This window comes from Amia ocellicauda, chromosome 1 (genome assembly GCF_036373705.1).
Source record: "Amia ocellicauda isolate fAmiCal2 chromosome 1, fAmiCal2.hap1, whole genome shotgun sequence".
Taxonomy (NCBI): domain Eukaryota; kingdom Metazoa; phylum Chordata; class Actinopteri; order Amiiformes; family Amiidae; genus Amia; species Amia ocellicauda.
This window is the reverse complement of record NC_089850.1, coordinates 40,377,432-40,393,592: the sequence shown is the minus strand read 5'-3', so window position 1 is coordinate 40,393,592 and position 16,161 is coordinate 40,377,432. Positions and strand designations below refer to the sequence as shown.

Below are 16,161 nucleotides of genomic sequence, written 5' to 3'. Positions count from 1 at the left end.
TTGGATGGCCAATCAGTTGTTTAGTAATTCAACTATAGGAAACCTATAACTACATAAATAATGTTTCCACATTATATGAATACTGAATAGTGAATACTTTCAACTTCTTTCAAGTTTCTTTCAAACTCTTAAAATATTTTCAACAGAATAAGGGGAAAATATGTCTTCCAAACCTTTTGTTTAAAGGAAATTTAGGCAGGGTTTAATGTATGTAGCTGCTGTATATTTTCTCCACAGATGTAAACAGATAGATGGAGTAAGCCTGAAGTAAGCAGAATAATTTCCTTTATTACAGGGCCTCAACTTTAGAGATTTTGACAGAGTCAATGGACATTTCATTCAGATTTTTTTTTATTACAAAATATAAATGGCAAAAAAGCTTTTCTTTACTGCTAAACAACTGTTTATGAATGATCTATTTATTATGATCCAGTAAAACAATTCACAACTTTTTTAACATTTTTCTTTTTCTTTTTTTCCAAGCATGCTTCTTAAAGACATTTTAATAGTGCACTGTTTTAATGAAGGGGTAATGACATTGGGTGGGGGTGAGATGCGGTCCAAAATGTTTTTTGTTCAAGAAAAATATAAAATTCTCACCATAGGAAGCCATAGGCACTGCCAGACACCATGTCCATTACCATTCCCACAAGTTGGACATGAAGAATGCTGTGACAGACCAGAAACGGTGTCAGTATTAGTAAAACTAAACTAAACCTGTGTGGATTAGAGGGACAGGATTCTCTATTCCTGGCCAGTTCCTGGATACAGTCTGTAATCTCAAATCTAGTGAAAACAGGTGTCCTGAACACACATGGTATCCAATAAGTCCATCCTCTCTTAACATCATGTTTTGCTGTGAGCACATCAATGTCCTACTGTTCTTCACTCTGCTAAACTTAACTGGAGCAAGAATAACTTAACTTCTGCTCTCCTTATTCACTGAAAATGTAAAGAAATGCAGGTAATCCTCAGACAATTGTTTTTTGAATATGGAAATCCACATTTACAATATGGATTAGGCAGCCACTTTTAGGCAACATTCTTCATGCAATTGAAACAGAACAAGAATGGTAGATATACAGACTTCATAAAGTGTTTTGTATTCAATCAAACCATGTTGCATTTCTATCAATACAAATATCACATGCATCATAGCATTTAAACGGACTCTTATGTCCGTTAAAATAAGTTTCATAATTATGATACCTGCCTCATCACCACATTATAGTTACAAATATTTTCCCAGTCCTGAATATATTACTTCATGTCCTTCAAGTAGGTAGCTTGACTGAATGATAATGAGTGGTGTCTGAATACTAACCAAGCTGTTCTGAGAGTGAATAACTCCTTTACTCTTATATAAGTTTTATACTTGGACCATTCAGGTTCCAACATAGTAGACTGAGAACTATAGAAGAAATCAGAGCACCTGAATCTAAACATAATTACACCTAGAATCCTCCTAAAATTGAGATTATTTTTTAAGAAACCAAATCAAACATTTATAGCAGCAGTTATCAATGCAAATTACCAAGAAGAGCAAATAACCAAGACTATACCTGAGCACTGGCTGATACCCACTAGCTACAGTATAGACCCTTTAAATCTCTCTTTAGAAAGCTTTGAAGAGCTGCTGGACCAAGTATAAAACCAGACACTTTCAAATGAATGTTCAAATGTAAAGGGTATAAAAACCCTAATTAGAGGGTTCCACAACAGATACATGAAATCTGGAGTCTCAAGCATTCACATTGGATTTGTTTATTGTGTTTGATGTACACATTTTGTTTCATCTTCCTAAAATATCACCTTAGCAAAGCACATGTAGGACTTCAAAACAATCCGGAAAATCCATATACCATTCTGTTGGTTGCATTATACAATAATTTGTCTTTTAAGGAATGTAGGCATTAGGGTGTATAGCAATCCTCAATGAGGAATATAGTTTGTCTTTATTTATGTTTGCTTGTTTGTTTTTGGAGTTAATACAATAGCCCAATAATTAACACAGAATATTATAGTCAGTACAGTTTAAGCAAACCATGTGTGTCTGTCAGCCGTAACTATGCCAATTCACCTGGATATGTTCTAGCCCCTTTATTCTTTTAAAACATTTTTTATAATTCTTCTGTTAGAAGTTTGGTTTTGATGAGAAAACATTACAAGTTTCCAGGAAGGATAAGATCAAAAATCTGTTTTGTACCAAACTTGTACTGCTGTTTCAATTAGGCTACAATGTTGATAACACACCTTTAAGTCTGAAATGACATTATCCACCTAAGATTTTGAGACATCATCACCCTCTGTCCATCATAATCTGTCCATAATCTACACTGAAATATCCGTTTCCATTTCTTAAAGTGGAGCACAGTTTTATTTCTCCAGCATGTGTCCACTCTCAGAAATGAAGAGGGAATATTGTTTAAGCAAATCGCCACACCGTAGATTTCACTTCAGGATATTTGGTACGTCCTTGTGTGTAAAGTAATGCAAAATGACATGAGACGTTACACTTCGTCAGGACTGTTTAGATGAAAAGAACAATGTTTAGGACACGGATCTGGGAGTGCTGGAGGCTATTCGCTTATGGGTGAGAACCTTTTAGTTTTTCTACCATGACATTAGCTATCACTTGCCAACCTCGTCTAAATATTTGCGGTTTATTTCCGCTTGTTCCTTCTGGCTCTGGATCCTCGCCATTTCGATCATATTTCTTAAAAGGTGGAAGGTGAGATCAATGGAGATCGGGGGGTCTTCAGCCCGCTTGGACATCTCCCCCGGTTCTTCCAGGCTGTTGCCCTCCTCCACAGAGCGCCCTCCCCCGCCCAACAGCGGCCAGCTGCGCCCCAGGTGCGCCAGGTCCTGAGCGGAGAGCGGCGTCAGCATCTGGAGGTGCTCCGGAGGCAGCTGAGCCAGACTCTTCTGAAACCTTGTTTTTCCTTGCAAATATCTCAGGATCTTCTCACCCATGAGGTAGGAAATCGCATGATCGCCCGCCTTTAACAAGACCTCGTCAAGCTGGTTCTTGTAACCGTGCCCGTCAAACATGCCCATGTCCCTCGGACGGCAGACACTTGGAGGAATATGCGACAATAGCAGTACACTGGCAATAAGCAAGACCAGAGGAGTTGCCTTCATGCTGGATAGTCTTGAAGTATAAGGTCCTGTAGCACAAAACAATAAAACAAAATACATGTATTAATACATACATTTCGCTAGTTAGTGTCCTGCCAAGCAAGAGGTTTGACTGGGAGCACTGCGCTCAGGGACACACACGCACATCCTCTGTTCGAGCTCAATTTAAGTGTAAATTCAGATGTTTGAAAGTTGTACGAGTGCAAAGCTGTCACAGTGCGGGTCGAGTCTAGGAATGTAGCGAAGCTGAAGCAAAGAATCCTGTAACATCCTTCCACGTTTCGATGCACAAAGTTAGGCGTAATGCACCATAAACGCGGGTATCCGTGAACGTGTGGAGTAAAGGGCAGTTTAAATGGTTATAATGACTGGAAACTACTTGGTCACAGTGAATGGCTAAACTATACTGTTTATGTTACAAATAAATGGACCAATATTGTTAGCAGTGCACAAATCAGCAGCGTGTTAGTTCATCGCTGAAATATTCTCAAGATTTGGATACTTATAACAGGTTTATCATGCGGTCAGCTAATAGAGCTGCATATTTTCACTTCTTATACATGCATTAAACGAACACCTTATTTGCTTTAATCGTAAAGTACAACGTGCAATAGGCTACAGAAAAGCTAAAAGACCGCACAAGCCAAAAAGTTTCCTCCACAGTCTCCTATTTTGCACTTGGCTAGCCGCATTTCCACATGTCTCCCTATCAAACGCTTAGCAGCAGCAAACCGCAATATAGCTGAAAAGGATCCTCTTACTTTTATTTGTTGAAGACGGCCAAAAGTTTCACCAGGGGTGGAAAGGTAGCACCCAGACCTCTGTCCGAGGAGTCCTGTTGATGGAGATTGGACTCGATGTCTCCTTGCTGGATGTTTATATACATTCAAGATTGCTCCATTGACGTCAGTGCAATGCATAAACTGCCTGTAAACTGGAGGACACCGATTGAACACAACATAGAGACATCAGACGCTGCTCTAAGGACCAGTTAACTACAGGGCTGCTTTATTAATGTGATTTTTTACAAGGTTAAGGTGAAAAGAAAGCGACACCCCCACATTATCCCGGGGGGAGGGGGGTTCAGCAAACCCCAGCCTCTCCCACAGTATCTATCTGCTTAAGAAAGGAGATCATGAGAAAATTGGATATGCAAGCCAGACAGGGATTTGTAATTTGTAATATAATAGATGTATATCATTTGGGAGTTTTAAGTTTTTTTGAGAAACGTTCATATTAAACGCACTGATCCAACAGCCAGGATAAGGAGTGATCTTATCATTTCTGCTGTTAAAATACATGAAACGAAATCAAAATCTGAATGGGGCTGATTGCTGCAATATGCACCATTTGATATAACACAGAGGTCATTTAAATCTATTTCATCATTTATTTGTTGGCAATATCTGGTTCTGGGGGTTTATTTAAAAAGTGTAAGTCCGTGTGTGTATGACTTCTTGAAGAGAGCTTCATTACTTGGTAAGAAAGTGAAATAAAATTCAAAATAAATACATAAACACAATCAAGTGTAAATGATGTGCCGAGGCGCCTTGAGTATATATATATATAAGAATATATTATGCTAGATTTAAAGTACATTCTACTAATAACGCTGCAATGCTATACAAACAACAATTATATCACAACCCATATAACACAAAAATAGCAATACGAATATAGTGTAGAATACAAACACATGAAAACAAATATGCCCACGATTGTAATACAATCACATGCTTCCCTGTCTTCTCTATAGCTAATACTGTAGCTATAATAATTAATTCACGATGCTGCGCCTTTACCCCCCGCGTCTCCGGGTCTCTCACACGGTGTTGTCGTGCTTGTACGCAGGGTTTGTCCACACGGTCTCTCCCGAATAAAAGACAAGGGAAACAAAAAAGCGATTTTCCAATAACGCTGCGGTAAGAGACGCGTTTTCTCTTTGAACCATTCTACAAATTCTACAAAACCCTATGCATTTATATTCCCTTTTGTGTGATCACAGGATCTGTCGCTTGATGGAGACCCAAACGTCGGATTTCAATATTTTCTTCAAATTACAACAACGAAAATCATTTTTTTTTTAACAAGAAATCGACTCCATTTCTCGAGATCACTCAAAATAGCAGTAACTCGGGTAGCGTTCTGGTAGCGCAGATTTCCGCAGCTGTGCGCAGACCTGCGTTGCTCCACCAATGGGATCGGTGGAATTCTGCAGATCTGCGCAGAACTCCTGAAATCTGCGCTACAAGAACGCGACCTCACTGACAAGCGGGAAACGACTCGTTCATGCGCAGTAAGGCCCCTTCCGCACTTATTAAAAACTCGTACAGCGCATGCGCGACCGGCCATGTCGGCTGTGTTTCTGTACGGCGCGGATGAGGCCGGGTCCTCCAGCTGACACTACGGCATGATGGCCTGTTATTAGTGCCACAGTGAACTGTGCATTATTATCCACGAAACCTACAATAATATTTGGTTTATAAAGTTTGCTTTGCTTAGTTGTTTTATTTATTTTTACTTTTGTCTAAGTGGGCAGACCTGCCAACCTGTACGCATTTTAACACCAAAATACGCAAAATATTGCTTAAGTGGTGCAGGCTTGCCGTTATTAACCTGCGGTCCCGGTCTTGGTCCAGCGGGTTTGAGTGACGGCTCTTCCTGACCCAATCAGTGAGCAGGTGGGCTTTGTTTATAACTAAACTCCGAGGCCGTGCAGCTGCCCCGCTCATCTATGGGTCAGTCAGTGGTGACTGCCAGACCAGCCCACCTGCTCACTGATTGGGCCAGGAAGAGCCGTCACTCAAACCCGCTGGACCAATAGAGACCCAGGATCCGCGCCTCCCTTTAAATCCCGCCATCACGGCAAAACAGCGCCAAAACTCGTAACGAAAACAAATAAATCAAAGAAACCGGCGTCGGAAGCAAAGATCGCAGCATCGCGAGAAAACAGCGACTGCAGCGAGTTTTGCTCTCGTTGTAACATTTTTTGCTTTCAATTTTTTTTATTTTGTTGATTTCGATTTTCGATTTTTTTTTGTTTACAATTCTATACATTTTGCATTCGACTTTTTTATTTTTGATCTCAACATCAAGTTTTTGTTTTGTTTACAACATATATATTTAATGCGATACTTATGGCGCTAATTTGAGCCCATACCATAGTCCCGACAGTCACTCAATGGCCACAGCGGGCGAGTGGAGCGCTGGCGCTGCACGTCAAATAAAGCATCTCAATGTTTATACATTATGAAGCACTTCGTCTCTTACAGTACATTTGGCAATTACAAATGTAGGAAGCGAGGGACCGAGAGTATCTCATGTGTACGTAGGCACAGGCACAGCGGGAAGTTTACAAACGAGAGGAGGCCATTCGCCCCATCGTGCTCGTCTGGTGTCCATTAAAACTGAGTTATCCGAGGATGCTATCCAGTCTGTTTTTAAATGTCGCCAAGTTTTCAGCTTCTACCACATGGCTGGGAGTTTGTTCAGCTGAGGAGCAGTGGATTCGCGCTAATTCGCTTCCGAGAGCGAAGACGTGTCGAGTGTTGAAGCAGAAGCGCCTCCTCGAAACCATCGTGACAATCAAAGTAGAGAGCGGACTGATTTAATTACAAACGCCTGTTAAATCGACAAGAAATTACTATAGTTAAACAATGTATTGTCTCCACATATTACTCGATCTCAACACACCAGCACCTAGCACACCGAGTATACCGTAATCACACGTGTACGTGGAGCGTTAGATTAGTGAACACAGCATACCGTAATTATTGTGTGAAAGGACTATTACAAATACTGAACATAAAACACCAACCACAGAATGAAGCTCTGGGGCTGAGTTTTGCTTATGTTCACTGCTTATTGTATATAATTCTAGTGCCAGATACATTACAGATACAAAGCCCCGTTGGAACCCACACCAGGGATTCACCCGTGGACCCAAAAGGAGGCCTTGGCAGCCCCCATACGCCTGGCCTAGGTTGTAGTGCCTTTGGTGCGTCTCTTCACACCATTTGATTTTCCACTCTCATATCTGAGTGTTGGAAACAAAACTAACATGTGTGATGCCTTCTTGCAGCCATGCACAGCATAGCAAGGGTAGCTAGAACAAAAATGGCACAAATATTTTAGGTATTATTCATTGATTGTGCTGCTGTTCACTTTATGTATTCATTAAATCTTGTATTTTTGTATTGAGTGCTAAAGTAAACAACAATGAGCTATATATACTTGTTTTCAGGTAGCTAGGTAGCTACAGAGGCTGCTTTTATGTATTAATAATTTACTTACACTTTATATTGAGCCTATCAGGGAGCACTATCCCGACACCAGGACTCCAGGTTAATGTAAAAACAATAAAGGAGTTGTTATTTGAAGTACATGCATATTGTATTGTTTTCTGCTGGACAGGCATGGAGACATGTTGCGCATACTCATGCAACAATTTTAAGTGCCTTTAGCTTACGCTGCTGATGTGCTACTCAAAAACAAATTCTAGTGTTGGCAGGTCTGAGTGGGGCCCGGCCCCACTGGCCCCTAATGATGGGCCGCCACTGCATGCTACATACATACATGCTAAGAATTGATGCCCTGCTGTACCCCGTCACCCAAAACACAAAGCTTGTACTCGTGTTGTAATCTGAAGCTTTGCTAATGTGTATCCAACAGTGGACATGCATGCTGTATGGCCTTAGACATTTAATGGGAAACTTTTGAAATAGCTATTGCATAATTCAGTACTCAAACATGGGCTGTCAGAGGTTCCTGATAACCAGCCTCTTCTGGGGAATATCGATTTCCTGGACACCTTGTTACAGTGTACATTAGTATTCTTGTTAAATACATGTTATTTATTTATTTATTTATTCATTCATTCTTTGATTTATTTATTTTTTTAGCTTGACAAACATTGGATGGACATTGTTTCCATAAAGAACTTCCAAACACCTTCTTGAAGTAGTAGCAATGTTTAAATAAAGAGAAACCAATATTCCTATATTTTACAACTTATCCAAAACCATTAACTACTTTCATATAATTTTGCATGTTCTTAGTAAGTTTGTTAGTTTTTTGTTTAATAAACTATACACATTTAACATTGTTCGGAAGATTAATAATAATAATAATAATAATAATAATAATAATAATAATAATAATATATTATGAAACATAAAGACTATTATTTTTCAGTTCAATTCAAAAGAGCTTTATTAGCATGACAAGGTTAGACAAGTATTTGCCAAAGCATTTAAAGCAAACAAATAAAGGGAACATAGATTAAGTACAAAATACAGATTGTACATTTACAAGAATAATCATTACAATAAAAATACAATTTATTTTAAAATAAATACATAAATAATAGTTTTAAAAGTACATGAAACACATTTAAAGGAGGAGAAGCAGAGGAAGAGGAGAAACCTGATATTATTAACCTGATAATAAAAATACAGCAAAACATATTCTGTCCCCCTTATTAGTAGCATTTAGCCTCTGTTATAGTACAATAAACTGAAAAGTACATCAAACATAAACCTATATAAAACATATACAAACAGCAGTATCATTAATGTATTATTACCAGTTAAATATATCCTATATGCAACAACTGGGAGATGTGAGCATAAAACAGCACCACACAGTTCAAACTAATAAAAAGCACAATACTTTTTTTTCTTTTCTAGATCTCATCACTTTCAATAACAAAATGTATGTAAATGTAATCATACCTTCCATTCCATTAGGTAACTGTATTAATTGACTGACTCTCACCCATATGGGCAACTAGACATCCTTTGACTGAATAGTAAAGAAATACACTTTTGTATCCTAGTTGTTGGTGACTGAGAGGTTAATTGTTTGAGGACTGAAACATATATGATAAAGATCAGAAACTTAAAAGGAATTTCTGAACTGCTTCAGATAAATATTTATTTATTTTTTGGGTAAAATAAAATATGTCACAGGCATTAGCATCTTTCTGAAATATGTTTAATGGCAATAGTTTGCTGGATGGTCTCTGGTTACAGTCTCTATTTTTAGGATCTTTCAGCCTTACTTGTCTTAATAATATGCTAATCGGAGATGTTGTGCACCTGTAAGCGACAACTGCACCAGTCAGAACCCATTCATAGCAAATGGCTTGAATTTGTAAGTAAAAAAAAAAAAAAATCACAAATAAATCAATGTCTTCGTATTTTTATAGACAAGTACAATAAAGCCACTAAAGCAATAAAGCCACATAGGAAATCTGCAGGCTTCAGGCTTCTTCATTTAAGATGAACTAACTGGAACAGAAAGCTAAAATACAAGTTTAAAAGTCCCTATGGACCCTGAATTTCTAATAAGACCCTGGAAAATAGTCCAAAGTCTGGGTATGAGTGCACATTATGCCCCGGGAGTGAAGTCTGGTTCTCAGAACAAGAAACTTTAGTGAATGGAAATTAAATGCAGCAGAACAGTGTGTGAGCAAATCAGAAATGTTGATAGCGGGGACACCATTCAATATGAGTAAGGAATCCATTCTAAATGTCAATGGTAAGCAATGGAAATGGGATCAAACTGGTTAGACAGCATATACAGTACTGTGCAAAAGTTTTAGGCAGGTGTGAAAAAAATGCTGTAAGTAAGAATGCTTCCAAAAATAGATTATATTTATCAATTAACTAAATGAGTGAATGAACAGAAGAAAAATCTATATTTGGTGTGACCACCCTTTGCCTTCAAAACACTTGCACACAATTTTTGAAAGAACTTGGCAGGTAGGTTGGCCCAAACATCATTAAGATAGTTCTTAATGACGTTCGTTGTCATGGTGCCTCCCTGATGGTATTGCATGATGGATCTGCCTGTACTTCTCAGCATTGAAATGCAGCCCCAAACTTGCAAACACTAATTTGTGTACCTTCAGCGAACATTTCTAACTTGACTCATCAGTCCAGAGCACCTGCTGCCATTTTTGTTTCCATGCATAGTTGAGTTGCTTGGCCTTGTTGCCACGTCAGAAGTATGACTTTTTGGCTGCAAGTCTTCCATGAAGGCCACTTCTGACCAGACATCTCCAGACAGTAGATGGGTGTACCAGGGTCCCACTGTTTTTTGTCATTTAGCTGACGCTCTTATCCAGGGTGACTTACATTTGTACCAATTTATACTGCTGGGCATTTTACTGGAGCAATCTAAGTGAAGTACCTTGCTCAAGGGTACAACAGCACTGCCCCACCCAGATTTGAACCACTGCATCTACGGTCCTCAACGTTGCCCGTTTCTTTGTGCTTCTTCAAAAGAGCTTGGACAGCACATCTGGAAACCCCTGTCTGTCTTGAAATGTCTGCCTGGGAGAGACCTTGCTGATGCAGTATAACTACCTTGTGTCTTGTTGCTGTGCTCAGTCTTGCCATGGTGTATGACTTTTGACAGTAAACTGTCTTCAGCAACCTGAATTTGGCTGTTCCTCACCCAGTTTTATTCCTCCTACACAGCTGTTTCTTTTTCAGTTAGTGATTGTGTTTCAACCTACATATTGAATTGATGATCATTAGCACCTGTTTGGTATAATTGTTTAATCAGACACCTGACTATACGTCTACAAAATCCCTGACTTTGTGCAAGTGTACCTAGAAGAATTGATGCTGTTTTGAAGGCAAAGGGTGGTCACACCAAATATGGATTTGATTTAGACTTTTCTTCTGTTCACTCATTTTGCATTTAGTTAATTGATAAATATAATCTAATTTTTTCACAACTGCCTAAAACTTTTGCACAGTACTGCACACAGCACTCTGTGAACTGCTCAGTTTAGTTTCTAAGTCGTCCTGCTCAATGGGCCTTCTTTGGACAGGACTTTTGACAATTTGAAGACCGCAGTCAACTGTCAACAAGTGAGTATAAACAAATCAAAGCAGTGTTATAAATTATGAATCGTTGTGTAATCCTAATGTAAATTGATAAAGCTCCCAAATAGCAGACTGATTTTCCAAATTATTTAAGGAATTTAGGATCTTTGCTTTTAAAATAATAAAAAAAAAAAAAACTATAAAATTGACATCAGCCTACAGAAATCATTCTTGTGGAACCATGTGTCTAAATTATTCCATGCCAACACTGAATTAAAAACATACAGAACAAACTACATATAACATGCTTTAGCATTGTTATTTAAGGAAAAACCTCCACAGTATTCGCAGACTGATAATTTGATAAATGGTTCAGGTAGCCATTCGACTAATGTGAGGCCTGACAATGATTCAAGATCCATAGTTTAGAATGTTTTATTGAGTTTACCTATATATATATACACTCACCTAAAGGATTATTAGGAACACCATACTAATACTGTGTTTGACCCCCTTTCGCCTTCAGAACTGCCTTAATTCTACGTGGCATTGATTCAACAAGGTGCTGAAAGCATTCTTTAGAAATGTTGGCCCATATTGATAGGATAGCATCTTGCAGTTGATGGAGATTTCTGGGATGCACATCCAGGGCACGAAGCTCCCGTTCCACCACATCCCAAAGATGCTCTATTGGGTTGAGATCTGGTGACTGTGGGGGCCAGTTTAGTACAGTGAACTCATTGTCATGTTCAAGAAACCAATTTGAAATGATTCGACCTTTGTGACATGGTGCATTATCCTGCTGGAAGTAGCCATCAGAGGATGGGTACATGATGGTCATAAAGGGATGGACATGGTCAGAAACAATGCTCAGGTAGGCCGTGGCATTTAAACGATGCCCAATTGGCACTAAGGGGCCTAAAGTGTGCCAAGAAAACATCCCCCACACCATTACACCACCACCACCAGCCTGCACAGTGGTAACAAGGCATGATGGATCCATGTTCTCATTCTGTTTACGCCAAATTCTGACTCTACCATCTGAATGTCTCAACAGAAATCGAGACTCATCAGACCAGGCAACATTTTTCCAGTCTTCAACTGTCCAATTTTGGTGAGCTTGTGCAAATTGTAGCCTCTTTTTCCTATTTGTAGTGGAGATGAGTGGTACCCGGTGGGGTCTTCTGCTGTTGTAGCCCATCCGCCTCAAGGTTGTACGTGTTGTTATGCTTTGCTGCATACCTCGGTTGTAACGAGTGGTTATTTCAGTCAAAGTTGCTCTTCTATCAGCTTGAATCAGTCGGCCCATTCTCCTCTGACCTCTAGCATCAACAAGGCATTTTCGCCCACAGGACTGCCGCATACTGGGTGTTTTTCCCTTTTCACACCATTCTTTGTAAACCCTAGAAATGGTTGTGCGTGAAAATCCCAGTAACTGAGCAGATTGTGAAATACTCAGACCGGCCCGTCTGGCACCAACAACCATGCCACGCTCAAAATTGCTTAAATCACCTTTCTTTCCCATTCAGACATTCAGTTTGGAGTTCAGGAGATTGTCTTGACCAGGACCACACCCCTAAATGCATTGAAGCAACTGCCATGTGATTGGTTGGTTAGATAATTGCATTAATGAGAAATTGAACAGGTGTTCCTAATAATCCTTTAGGTGAGTGTATATATATATATATATATAAATTAAAATTAATATATGGAAAGGCATGCTTTCAGAAGTGTAATACACACGCACTCGCACACAGCACTGTTCCAATAACACATTTGATCAATTGTCAACTTGCTATGGATGCCATTCCATTAAAAGATCACAAACTTGAATACTTCCTTCAAATATGGGAATATCTTCAAGAATATGAAATCACAGAAAAATAGAAAATAATACATCTCAAATGTACTCCAAACTTTGTGTTGATGATAGTTAGTGGGAACTGAACCAAGACAATCTGGATCTAAGAGGTCAAAACCAGGATGAACTCGGCTGCACTGCACGGCTCTTTTGCATAATTTAGAACACATGTCCACAACTGGCCAAGTACAATAAAAATCACATGCAAGGATATTCCCTGGCAGATATATATCTTTATTTAAAAATAAAAGAACAGTGTTGCAGGCATGATTTAAAACATATTGTCTTTATTTTGACATTCCACATTTTCTTTAATATTACAGGCATTGGGTATTTTTTAATAGCAGGAACATGTCATATACAATTGAAATAACAAATTCTATTATTAACATGACAGAGGCATGGATCAAAGCAAAACTTCTACCTGCGCGACAATTGCAGATTTCAAAAATAGTATTTGATGGTGGGTTTGTAATTCAAATGTCAATTCAAAAGCCAGCACCGTGGATTACTACTGTAATTAGTGGGTGTCAGACTAGCAGGGGGTCAAAAGAAAGTATAATGGTGGTTTTAAATTTTAAATATTGTTAGGCTGAATACTCTCAGTAACAGAGCTTAAAAAAGCAGCATAATTAGAGGAATAAAAGAGTATCAGTACAGTGTTTACTGAATCTGTTTTCGCTACACGACACAACATGTTTTGCAGAGGTGTGCCTCCCCATCTGGAAGTGAATGTAATTAGTAAAATGTTCTTGACTACCCCAAGTGTAAGGCTCACTTTTCATATGCACTCAGTGTTTGCATATCTTTCACTGAAGCGAAACACTCTGCAATCGTTTATTTGCATCTCTGAGATAGGACGGATTTATAAAATCAATCCATTACATCTTATTGGCTTTCCAGGACAGGTATGAGTTCCAAATTATGGCCACAACCTGGACCACAGCCAGCCTGCATGGATAGAGACAAAAAAAGAAGAGGAGATGCATAGATATATTATGAGTGGACAACATGGGCTCTAATCCCAGAACACTAAAGCGTGGCTCTGTTTCCCAATAAATAAAACCAACACAAATCATTGATCCTGTTCTGGGGCGAGAGTGTAACTATAATCTACACCAGAGCTGGGGAATAGTTACAAATGCATGCCTGTAAATATCAAGTTATTAACTGAATTGAAAAAAGAATTTACAACCATTATCATTATTATCTTGTGACTCATACAGAGTACTCTACACCTCCATGAAATCATCATCATCATCATAATACTAAGACAAGACAAAGCAGCTCTAAATCAGCCATGACAACAAGTATCCATAAAGAAAGGGTTTTAAATCAGGATCATTCTTAGTCACACTGACTGACGTGTACTTAACAAAATGCATCAAAACATAAATATCAGTATTGTTTTATTATTAGAAAAGTTATAATAAGCACTTGTAAACTACACGGAGCTAGGAACTCTTCATCTTCACAAATTAATTTTGATTCATTAATTTTTGCCAATCTGTTAACCTCACCAAGGATGAGTTAGGTTACTAAACACCTTCTCCATTGTATTTTATTTGGGTGCTTGTATACAATTGTGATTCATTACTTTCAGATATTTATTAATGATGTAATATACATCAATTAAAACAGAAATATCATACAGTGAGGGAAAAAAGTATTTGATCCCCTGCTGATTTTGTACGTTTGCCCACTGACAAAGAAATGATCAGTCTATAATTTTAATGGTAGGTGTATTTTAACAGTGAGAGACAGAATAACAACAAAAAATCCAGTAAAACGCATTTCAAAAAAGTTATAAATTGATTTGCATGTTAATGAGGGAAATTAGTATTTGATCCCCTATCAATCAGCAAGATTTCTGGCTCCCAGGTGCCTTTTATACAGGTAACGAGTGGGATTAGGAGCACTCTCTTAAAGGGAGTGCTCCTAATCTCAGCTCGTTACCTGTATAAAAGACACCTGTCCACAGAAGCAATCAATCAATCAGATTCCAAACTCTCCACCATGGCCAAGACCAAAGAGCTGTCCAAGGATGTCAGGGACAAGATTGTAGACCTACACAAGGCTGGAATGGGCTACAAGACCATCGCCAAGCAGCTTGGTGAGAAGGTGACAACAGTTGGTGTGATTATTCGCAACTGGAAGAAACACAAAATAACTGTCAGTCTCCCTCGGTCTGGGGCTCCATGCAAGATCTCACCTCGTGGAGTTTCAATGATCATGAGAACGGTGAGGAATCACGGGAGGAAACACGGGAGGATCTTGTTAATGATCTCATGGCAGCTGGGACCATAGTCACCAAGAAAACAATTGGTAACACACTACGCCGTGAAGGACTGAAATCCTGCAGCGCTCGCAAGGTCCCCCTGCTCAAGAAAGCACATGTACAGGCCCGTCTGAAGTTTGCCAATGAACATCTGAATGATTCAGAGGAGAACTGGGTGAAAGTGTTGTGGTCAGATGAGACCAAAATCGAGCTCTTTGGCATCAAATCAACTCGCCGTGTTTGGAGGAGGAGGAATGACCCCAAGAACACCATCCCCACCGTCAAACATGGAGGTGGAAACATTATGCTTTGGGGGTGTTTTTCTGCTAAGGGGACAGGACAACTGCACCGCATCAAAGGGACGATGGACGGGGCCATGTACCGTCAAATCTTGGGTGAGAACCTCCTTCCCTCAGCCAGGGCATTGAAAATGGGTCGTGGATGGGTATTCCAGCATGACAATGACCCAAAACACACAGCCAAGGCAACAAAGGAGTGGCTCAAGAAGAAGCACATTAAGGTCCTGGAGTGGCCTAGCCAGTCTCCAGACCTTAATCCCATAGAAAATCTGTGGAGGGAGCTGAAGGTTCGAGTTGCCAAACGTCAGCCTCGAAACCTTAATGACTTGGAGAGGATCTGCAAAGAGGAGTGGGACAAAATCCCTCCTGAGATGTGTGCAAACCTGGTGGCCAACTACAAGAAACGTCTGACCTCTGTGATTGCCAACAAGGGTTTTGCCACCAAGTACTAAGTCGAAGGGGTCAAATACTTATTTCCCTCATTAACATGCAAATCAATGTATAACTTTTTTGAAATGCGTTTTTGTGGATTTTTTTGTTGTTATTCTGTCTCTCACTGTTAAAATACACCTACCATTAAAATTATAGACTGATCATTTCTTTGTCAGTGGGCAAACGTACAAAATCAGCAGAGGATCAAATACTTTTTTCCCCTCACTCTACACACCTGTAATCATCAAACCTAATTCAATGATTTAATTGTCATTATTGAATAAGTTTCACTTTGTGGCGTAGTTTCTTACAATA

The 16,161-nt window shown here is 39.2% G+C and overlaps 2 protein-coding genes across 3 annotated transcripts in view; both read right to left on the bottom strand.

Moving 5' to 3' along the window:
• Positions 1–268: 268 nt before the first annotated feature.
• uts1 (urotensin 1) lies at positions 269–4,153 on the bottom strand. Its single transcript, XM_066704723.1, has 2 exons — positions 3,900–4,153; positions 269–3,167 (listed from the first exon to the last, which is right to left on the bottom strand). The coding sequence occupies exon 2, from the start codon at positions 3,139–3,141 to the stop codon at positions 2,632–2,634; it is 510 nt and encodes a 169-aa protein (XP_066560820.1). The 5' UTR covers positions 3,142–3,167; positions 3,900–4,153; the 3' UTR covers positions 269–2,631.
• Positions 4,154–13,104: 8,951 nt separating this feature from the next.
• The window catches only part of mpv17 (mitochondrial inner membrane protein MPV17), a 33,509-nt gene continuing 30,452 nt past the window's right edge, over positions 13,105–16,161 (bottom strand). For both annotated transcript variants that reach the window (XM_066704711.1, XM_066704702.1), the window contains exon 8: positions 13,105–13,788. In XM_066704711.1, coding sequence (XP_066560808.1) covers positions 13,719–13,788 — 70 coding nt within the window. In that variant the 3' untranslated portion in view covers positions 13,105–13,718. The remainder of the gene's footprint in view (positions 13,789–16,161) is intronic.

What these genes read in the sequence shown, in the direction of transcription:
- uts1 (XM_066704723.1), bottom strand. Translation starts at nt 3,141, where the DNA reads ATGAAGGCAACTCCTCTGGTCTTGCTTATTGCCAGTGTACTGCTATTG.